The sequence below is a fragment of the Tupaia chinensis genome, unplaced genomic scaffold (assembly GCF_000334495.1).
Source record: "Tupaia chinensis unplaced genomic scaffold, TupChi_1.0 Scaffold000054_1, whole genome shotgun sequence".
NCBI classification, from domain to species: Eukaryota; Metazoa; Chordata; class Mammalia; order Scandentia; family Tupaiidae; genus Tupaia; species Tupaia belangeri.
Window position 1 is genome coordinate 10,477,194 of NW_006159512.1, and position 10,362 is coordinate 10,487,555.

The 10,362-nt window shown below is 47.2% G+C and overlaps 1 protein-coding gene across 1 annotated transcript in view; it reads right to left on the reverse strand.

The window, feature by feature from the left end:
- Positions 1-1,834: 1,834 nt before the first annotated feature.
- Positions 1,835-10,362, reverse strand: part of FRYL (FRY like transcription coactivator) — a 210,074-nt gene continuing 201,546 nt past the window's right edge. Inside the window, 5 exon segments of the mRNA XM_027775907.1 lie at positions 1,835-3,704; positions 4,284-4,474; positions 5,370-5,480; positions 6,240-6,257; positions 8,349-8,417. Of these exon segments, the coding sequence (XP_027631708.1) occupies positions 3,446-3,704; positions 4,284-4,474; positions 5,370-5,480; positions 6,240-6,257; positions 8,349-8,417 (648 nt within the window). The 3' untranslated portion in view covers positions 1,835-3,445.

Here is a 10,362-nt window from a genome sequence, read left to right on the forward strand (position 1 = left end):
AATCAATTAAAAAAAAAGAACCGTTGGCTGAATAAGCGAATGGGCTACAGAAACAGCTGGGTAGGGTCCTTGAGCAGAAGCCGCTGGCTCTTAGCCCGGGTGGCTACGTCGTTCAGTTCTGCTCATGGAGATGTTCAAACCCTATGTACTGAGGAAAGCAAAGCCCACGTGCTTTATTCAGGTGTGGAACCAAGTGGCACAGGTGCTGTCACAAACGGGAGTTCCTGCGGTGACCGAACCCGAAGGCACTGCCAGACTGCACGTGAGCGGCCCCGCACGGAGACAGTGGGCATCGGTCTGAGACAGCTGGACAGGCTGGAAAAAGTGCTCTACGCTGTAAAGACACACAGTGATTACCTGGGAATTAAAGGCTGTGAGGGGTGAGATTAGAGGAAACACTCAGAAATGCCATCTCCGGGGACTGCAGCTTTCTCCGTGTCTCCTTCGTGCTCTGAAGTGGCCGTGGGTTACTCGGGAAGATGCTGTGAGTACCGCGGCCGCTCTACCGCCGGCAGGTCCTCCCTGTCACCTGGGACACTGTCGGGACTCAGCGGCCGGCATTCGCAGGCTGGATGAGCCGCGGGCTGGCTTCTGTCGTCCTTGCCAGCAGAACAGTTAGCGTGACTTCGGTGGGAGGTAGGCTGTGGGTCACACCACGCCCTTCGCGTGACCTCGCTCAAACCAGGAAACACCTAAACTGTAAAAACCCTCTGGTTTTCTACTGTAGCAGCAGCACACAGAAACAGCCAGGTCTCCTTTTTGCTGTTAGTGTGCATTCAGGGCTCGTGTGCAAACCATTTACAAACGGAAAGTGTCGTGGGCAGGAGTAACAGGCTGTTATGCAGCAAAAACTGGGCTCTAAGTAGAAGTAAAGGTAACAGCGTAGGCCCAGCCGGTGGCCTGGAGGTTAAGGCGCTGGCTCTCACATGGAGTTTGAATCGCAGACCCGGCAGCTTGGAAGTCCCACCAGGGGGCCAGCTTGTAGCATGGTGGTTGAGGCAACTAGATCCTACATAGCCAACTGCATGGTTCAAGTCCTGGACCCGGCAGCTTGAGAAAGATCAGATGCCTATATTGCATGCTTAAAATCCTGATAGAGCTGGTGGGTGGTGTGGTGGTTAAAGGCACTGGACTCCCTCATGGCTATGGTTCAAGTCCTGGACCTGGTGGCTGGCTTTCTCACTTTCCCTCCCTCTGATCAAACTAGAAAATAATAAAAAACAAAAGTCACAGGGGATCAGCAGGTGGCATGGTGGTTAAGGCACTGGACACTCCCACATGGCTGACCATGGTTTGAGTCCTGGACCTGGTGGCTTGCTTTCTCATTTTCCTCTCTCTCTCTCTGGTCAAATTAAATGAATAATTAAAAATCACACCAGGCACGTGTACCCCGAATCCCGAGAGCAGCATCCCTCACTAGGGGGTACTTTCTCACTTAACCCTCTCTTCCCAGCAAATACACATGCCCTTAAAACTACCCGGGAAAGAAAAAAGGACAAATGCATGGAGCTCCATATAAATAAATACAAAAAGCAAATCTCAACTGTTGGAAAGCTCTGATTCTGGGTGGCCGATTTAACTAACTTTGTTCTTTCAGAGGAAAATTACATTAGGAACGAAGGTGACGTGACATTTCGAGCTGATACACGCTAATCATTTGCCCTTTTCAAAAGATATGACACAAACCAACAGCTACAATGCCTTTTATTTTTAACAAAACGGATGTAAGGGGGGGGGCGGTGAGAAAAATAGATGCGGGTGTAAAGTGTGTCTCTGGACACCATCTCGTTCTGCCTGCCCACACCCAACAGTTACTCAATAATTTAAAGGACTATTTACAGTACCAGAACACCGGCAAAATAATTGTTTTTATCAGGGTCAAAAAAATACAGTGATTATGCGTGCCGTCAGCAGTTACGGACTTCTACGGGAACCTCGAGCTCGGCCGGCCCCGCCTTCAGTTAATGCACTTGGGCATAATTACCTCTCTGCCAGGGTCCACACCCCCAAGGAAAGGCAAAGCTAATCATTTCAGCTCTACATTCTAAACTCTGGAATCACAGAGCCCAGTGGAAAAGGAAAGTCACAGTGGATAAGAGATGCATATAAAAAAATACAAGGTGTTCCTTTCGAATCAGAGGAATTGTGGGACTACATTCATTTCGTTTACAAAATGCTAGTTTAAAAAGGACAGAGAATCCAGTTCGTGTTATGCTGCAGACTTAGTGAGTAATATATTGCGTGTTTTGGTAGTCGGTCTTCAGGCTTCCTTGCATTTTCCCCGTAGCCCCAGGTCACGTAGGGTGAAACACGCGAGTCCTGAACGCATGTACAAACACGCGTCCACACCTCTCTTCTCGGATCCTACGGACCTCGGAGCCTGCGGGTCATACAGCCGCCCTCAGTGACCACGGCCTTCTCTCTAGCTTTGTAGACCTCTTCTTGTATAACAGTGCATGGCACAGAAGTACAAGAAAATACTGGTTTTAGTCTATACAGGGTCTATGATAATTACGGAGTAAAATAAGTTAGCTTCTCTCACGAGAACGGCTGCTGGGGAGCGCACCCGCCCTTCCGTCCCAAAGTCTCCGCAGGCGTCTGCTTTGGCGAGTGATCAACCATCGCCGCCCGAGCCCTGCCCGGCGAGCAGCGCTCCAATAGCGTTAACAGATATATTATTTCTTTCTCAAACCCTGGGAAAGCCCAGTTTTAAAATATTATTAAAATGTTCTAACATTTACACACTATGAAGAGTTAGCTCTAATAAAATAAAATTTCTTCAAAAATAATCTTGCAGTGCTCTCGTAGCACGCTCTGAGACGTCGTCACCGGACAGCCATACCTTGAAAATGTCACTACCACGTAGCCACACGTCCCAACTCACGCACACATCATTCCTTATATAGACCCCCCCCAAAACAGAAAACACCCCAAATCCTTATCCCACAGAGTGGAAAAAAAAAAAAAGCAATGGTTTTGCAGGTGAGTCTTGTGTGTCTGCGTGGCTGCCGCTCACGCCGCTGAGCATCCCCTGCAGGTTCCGTTCGAACCTGCTGGAGACCCGGGCGGCGCTGCAGGTTCTCCGCTAAAATGAGCCAGCGCGTTTCAGCCTCATTCCACCTGCTTCCTGGCGCCTCCGTGTCAGAGGCCGCTGCGGCGGACGTGCCGGGACTGCCCCTTCTTCAGGAAGTAGCACGTGCGGATGCATCACTTTAGCCCTTTTCATTTCATGCGTGTTCGGCGATTTGAAAATTCCTTCTCCGTACAGTTATGGGGGGTGTCCGACAGCTGAGCTCTCCTCTGCGGATCGGTCTTCGACAGTTCGACCTCAGTGGCATTGTAACTGCAGACGCTGCCAGAACAGCGAACTGCAGGGTTCATAAAAGGTGCTTGGCTAATGTTCTCAACTAGCTTGCTTCGTTTCCTCCCCAAGTGCCGGAAGTTCTCAGAACCCAGTGCTGACCATGTTCCCCACAGGCTTGGCCTGCGTGAGCAGCTGGTAGGACTGCACCATCCGCAGGGACTCTCGCATTTCTAGGTTGAGTTCCATCAGTTTGTAGTTCGCTTCTGACATGTCCAGGTTGGAGCCTATGACCGCGAAACTTCCGGTCTGGCCCAGGGTCTGGTGATGGAAGTAAATGTGTAACAGCGTCTGCACGGCGTCGTCTTCACAGCTGCCGAAGATATCGTGGGGCCAGAGGGTTCTGGAAATGCACAAAACTGCTTACGTTTCAGAACTTAAAAAATAACATTAGCTACATCTTAATACCGATATCTATTAATAATATCTATAACAAAATTTCCTTGGGATAACTACTGGTGTTTTATATTTGAGAAAATATGTTACTCAAAGTAGTATCTGAGTGGAAAAAAGTCTAAAATTGGCTTAATTTCAGGGATAACTATTGAAAATAAAGCCTATTTTTTTTTTTTTTTTCCTTCATGGAGGCGTGATTGAAACATCAAGTTGAAAACCAAAACCGAGGTCCAGCCCATGACCCGGTGGTTAGGGTGGCTGGACTGCACATGGCTGGCTAGGGGTCTGAGTTCTGGACCCAGAGGCCTGGATACATGCCAGACACGTGTGCCTAAAATCCTGGGAGGAGAATTTGGGAGAAGTGACTGTGGGTGGCCAACCCCCATAGGGATGCTTTCTCACTCTATGGCAAACAAACATGCCCGATGGCAAATGAAAAAACAAAACGAAACAAAAAGAAGCCCACTATGAGAAAACCAGCAGTCTAGTTACGAAGGCATCGTCTGTAAGTCCCTTCACGTCTCACCTGAAAGCTTTGACTTGTGCGACAGCCGATACGAATTCCTTATTTTTCAAAGTTTCGATTAAAGAATGAATGGCAGTTTCTATAGTAGCCTGTGCAGCTTTGGAAATGTCAATTTCTTCATTTTCGGAGGCAGACTCTGCTTCCTTGAGGATCCTTTCCAGCTGGGCGAGGCCCTCTGACATGTTGATGACCTGAAACACACACCTTTTTAGGACCGACGCCGGAGCGTCAGCTGCCGGGAGGGCAGAGAGTAGGCTGTGCCTTCCCTGCTTTGAAAGATTACTGTGGAGCGTCCCACTCAGAAGGGAGGGCAGCGATATCTGAAGTTCTCCGTTTATTAGAGACAGAGACATGACTGCAGCTACCAGCTAATGGTCTCTAAATAGTATCGTAGAGCAGCGAGTGGCTTCACTGCTATTTATGTGTTTGTATCGGCGGTGACATGATTACATTTTGGATAACATAAATATACTTATTGTTATGGGGGAATCGTAACAATTTTGACAGTAGGAGCAAGTCTCTATTTTAAAGATTACTTACCCAAGGTATTTTATATAAACACATACATACATACATTCGTACATAAACATGTTTTCTTTTTACAGGTTTCACCGTTTTTAAAAACGGAATCGCTTCCCAGTGATGGTTCTAGGGCCAGCAGAGGACGGGGCGGGAGACCTGGAGTTGCTGTCTTCGAACCTGTACTCTAAAGGACTCCGAGCTGTTGCTCAGCGTGTTTCTTGTGTGTACCCACAGGACCCGGTGTGAGGGAGCTTCGTGACATGGGACCATGTCTTCACTGAACCGACAGGCGTCACTTGACTTCCGCTGACGGAGGGTCCGTTTCTGCTACTGAAACCTTTAAGGTTTTGAATCTTTTGAGACTGCTGGAGACCTCTCTGTTGTTTACCAATAGGTCCTGATGCAGCACGTCATTTCAAAAAGACACGTTCCACAGAAGAAGGAAACGATTCCCTAGAAGTGACTTTTGACTTGAGCTATTCTATTGATGATGCGGAAATAAGTGTGTCTGTTTTAAAATGTCAGGAAGTCAGTTACTAATGCCGAGTGCAATGGAGTACTTACCTCCGCTTCGTTTTTTATTGTATTTACTTGGCCGATGAGTTTGCAGTAGGCCTGGAACAAAAGCAGCAACTGAAAATGCAATTTGTACAACCTCCGGCACAGCTCCAGTTCCTGAAAGTTAGGACATGTGGTTATTTTCCGTGATGGGCGTTAAACAGCCCAGTTCCAATAAAAACGTGTGAGTAATTGTTAAAGTTGTTGGGCATTTGCTTTTCTGCAGTAAGCAAGTTAACATGATATGAAGCTGATGAGAGGCACATGAAAGATGCTTTGAAGACTGGGGTTAAAACAACATATTGGTTATCTATCAGTGATTCATCTTGGTGTTAAGCACATTTTCATTTTCGAAAAAATAGGACGTTTCAGCACGCAGTGATATATAGGACTTCAAAAGGGAGGCCCTACAGTCCGAACGGTAATACAGTTTGCAGTGCACAGATTTCTGCACCGAGACGTAGACTTTATCGTATTTATCAGCACGTGCTCGGTAGAGCAGAGAGAAGCCGGGCAACCTCTCACCTAGAGAAATGCGAGTTGTCTTTCAGATGAAGTCATTTTTCTAGACGCTACTTGGAAATTTCAATGAAATGAGACTATGGAATGAGCAGCCATGTGCACTTTGATTTTTAAGAGTAAGGCATGTTGAAGAGGGGTTAGTTGTAGAGAAAGGCCACGGCTAGATGTATGTATTAATTTTAAAATCCCTTGTTTTAACAGAACCGACATTTCATGGATTAGGACTATGAAAACTAGAGCACACGCTACTTTTAAAGTAGTCCATGACGACACACTGCTAGACCACGAATGGCGGATGACAACCAGGCTGCCGGGCAAGGACAAGTCGTCTGTCAATCAAGACAGGTCACTTACTGCTAGAATTTCCATTTGCTAAGCAAGAAGGTGATCAGGTCACAAAAAGAAAAAAAAAAATACAAAAGAAGAAAAAGACCAAGAATTAGTGTGAGAAATCATTTAACCGAGGGTAACAGATGTCACGGGCAAACGGCAGAAATCTATCTTTAATCCCAAAGGAAATTCCATGATGCTGTTTCTAGAATAAAACATCTTAGACATTTACTGCTACAATTCAGAGTGTTTTTTGAAATTCTTTGCCAAAAACTACATTTAGGTTATGGTTTGTTTCTATGTGAAGGCTACAGAGAGTGATCTTGGGGAATCTGGCTAATAGAAGTGTTCCATTTGGGTTTTGTAGCCTTTCCTCAAACAAAACATTTCTGTTAGAAAAGAGGAAAGCTTATGATGAGAAAATTCAAGAAACGAAAGTAAATTAGCATTGCTTCTCAGAAAAGAGTTGGTTTATAATCTTACATAATAAGAAAATTCAAGAAACGAAAGTAAATTAGCATGTATTCTCAGAAAAGAATTGGTTTATAATCTTACATAATGCACACCCATGGAAAGCTCAGTTTTGGTGTGGGTAATTCCAGGTTTCTACCCTTTTATTATCTAATTGGGTACCTAGGGTGTCAGAATTGCTGCTGAGCCGCAGGGGTAGGACAGCAAAAGCAGGTGTGTGTTTTAAATGCATTCCAAATGTAAATTGGTAAGTTTCAGAAATTCAACCCAACCAGGTTTAAACTCAAAGGTGAACACATAGTGAGAAGTCTAATTTATAGGCCGTCTTAAAAATTATTAGAATATTCACAGCAACTTGGACCTGGTCTAATAAGAATTACATCCAATTAAAACACAATTACTGGGGCCAGCAGGTGGCGTTGTAGTTAGAAGCGCTGACTCCCACATGGCCGACCACGGTTTGAGTCCCATACCTGGAGACTTCTTTTCTCTTTCTCTCTCTCTCTCCCCCTGTCTCTCTTTGGCCAAACTAAAAATAAATAAATAAATAAATAAATAAAGTTCAATAAAAATAATTCTTAAAAAAACAAAACAAAACCACACCGTTGTTAGAGTTCAATAAAAATAATTCTTAAAAAAAAAAACAAAACCACACTGTTGGTACAATGTAAATGTAGCTTCTACAAGTCATTCTTAGACGCCCGCTTTTCTGTTTCCTCTGCAGGATTGTTTAGGTAACATTTATTCCCACCAATTTAGAAGGGATTTGCTAAGTAAAGGTGAACTTCCGCTCTGCACGACTTCCCATGAATTATGGATACAGTCACTGGGCAGACAGCAGCCGAGGCTGATCAGCCCAGCTGATCAGCATATCTGAATTTCGGAGGCTTGGTTTTATACAGTTTTATTTCATATGGAAATGAACAATTTTGAGTTTTCATGAAATGCATATGAGCACGCCTGGCAGACAGTTCACGTTTATCGACTACACCACTTTCTCAACACGGCGGTTTTGTGAAAACATCCAATCTTTAATGTAGTAATTTTTAGAGACTAGATCTCTAATAATGGTGAGTTGAAAATCCTGCAATTCTGATGTCAAATCAGAGATTACAGTGAGTTGATAAATGCACACTCTGCAGGAAGCCGCACTCCGGCTGGAACGGGGTGTGGGTTTTGACCCGTTCTCACGACTTCCCGTGTACCTGTGACTACTCGGTCCTGCTGTTCTCACTGCACTTTATGCGCTAGGGAAATATCGGTGACCCACCTAGCCAAGAGACTCTCGCTTTCAGAAAGGCTAATGTGGATGCACATCACGTGACCCGTGGGTCTGTTTTTCCGGCCAGTTCAACTGCAGAGTGCTAATGTTTTGTCCAGGGGCAGATGCAGCTAGAAGCCAGCCCACCCGTCCAGACAGCCATGGCGCTTATCTGTGGGACGTTCCTAGGCTTCCAAGCCCAGCTGGTTGTTCATTTTTATTAAAGTGAAGTTTTTATTACTAAGCCAGCATGCCACTGAATGGTACTCTCACAAAGATCGCTCTGATAACCAAAATGAAAAGTGTCAGGAAGACGTTATCTCGGGGAATAACAAATAAGGACATTTGAACGTAAGTAGCGCCTGACCAGGCCCAGAAATACGGAAGAGTGAGAGGCGTACCTGTGCATCGGTGTTTATCCTGCACGTGTCGTCCTTGGGGCCGAACGTCCTCTGACAGCTGTCTAACCACTGAGGAGACACCAACAGCACGTCAGTACGGGGCTGCCTGATGCGCTGCCCGTGAGACGACGGAGTCCAGCGCTGGGGTTCAGGGCCAGCTGCAGACCACCCTGCAGCCCTGTCGCGCCCCGTTCTTAGGGACAAAGGACAGCAGGGCATGGCCGTGTGTGGAGATGCGCACACATAACGTCCACGGAACACGATGGAGTTCTGCTGGGGCCCATGGCGCTGGGATGGTCTCCGTCCGTTCTGCAGATTTTGACATCTCCAGAAGCTGCACCTGACCTGAGTCCAGCGTCAGCCGGGCACATGGAAGACGTGCTCCCCCTCTGGCCAGCTTAGTAAAGGCAGCTCGGAATTACCCAGGACTCTGCTCATCCGAAGCACCAGCCTCAGGAGACTGGGGTCAGTTTTAATTAGTGACACAGAAATCAACATCTGTCTCACATCTTGTTCTCGCCTTTGCTTTCTTTCTGGGTGATAACGAATGACAGACACGCTATCTCCAAAGAAGACTGGAGGCAGAGACCAAATGTGGTGTTTGTTTGTTTGTTTGTTTGTTTGAATCTAGGGGCTATTTGTAAAGCTGATGCTAATATAAGGTACATCTCTGGTCAAGTGAAAACAGTAGCTTTGTGGGGTGGCAGCCGAGAGCACGGGGTGAGGACGTTCCACGCTGGCGTAAAAGCTGCCCCTTCGGGTCAAGCTCCTAGGTCCTGCCAGCTCGGTATGATCAGCTCTTTCTGCTCCCCAGTTCTCAGGGGTGTGATGCCAGTAAACATAACACAGCTGACACATGTACACGGAATCGTTAGGGCTGAGACGAGCTACGCGCTTCACTAAGCAGCTATTCTGAAAATACCTCGGAACCAGACGCCTAAAATTCTCACAGCTCAACGTTCTCCACGCCGAGAATTAAAAGGAGGCATCTCAGTTGTTTGAAAAGCAGTCTCTTTGACCTAACGTCCCTTTTCTCCCCGTCCCTCAGACTGCACTGGCCCTAAGGCTGTTCGCTTGATGGCATCTCTGAAGAGAACATGGTACGTCTCTAGTGACATGGGGCTGATGGCCGCCACTGCCCGAACGAGCGGATGTCTTTCTAGACCAGCAAAACCCAGCTGACCTCTCCTGTGGTCCGTGCATTCATCTTTATTCGTACTGTGAAAGCGGTCGGATCAGAATGGAGTCCCACGTCAAACCCTAACAGGCAGACGGATGGACGGAGCTGGGCAAGTCTGTGAGGGGCAGTTTCCATGCCTGTGTGCCTGATCGTAAGGGCCGCCACCAGACTTGGCCAGAACCACAGCCCTGTTCGAAGGCCACTGCAGCCCGGCCAGCCCGATCCCACATGGCCGACTGTGGTGAGATCTGGCCCCAGCAGCTTGAAAAATGCCAGCGTGTGTGTGTGTTAAGTTCCAGATCCTGAGGGGACAGAGACGTGCAGAAGGGACCGCAGCGGACTGCACCCTCTGGGGGTGATTTCTCTCTCTCTCTCTCTCACACACACACTCGCGCATGCATGCGTGTGCCCTCTGGCAATAAAAGAAAAGCGAATTACTTCTGGGAGACATCTGTCCGGTAGCCACCTGTCCAGCCTGGCCCGATGCCATCCTTGTTACTGACCTGACAGCCAGAGATAGCTGTCCTAAGGGCGTATGTAACCCTCTCCTGTCTCCTCTGACGTCCCTGGACATGCCCGGCGTTCCCACAAGTGTGGTCTGCATGGCAGTGAGCGCTCCCCAGTAAACGCCAGCTTTGCTTTTAGAGGACCTCCTCCTGCTGTTTAGAGGCTCACAACGCAGCACGTGACAATGTCCACACAACCGACTGTCCCTGCGCTGGCCCGGTTCGTCCACGTGGACCGATACATTTGAGAGTAACTGATTATTCAGTGACGTATTCTTCCTAGATAGACTCTTTTTTTTTTTTTTTTTGAGAGTTTTTTTTTTTTTTT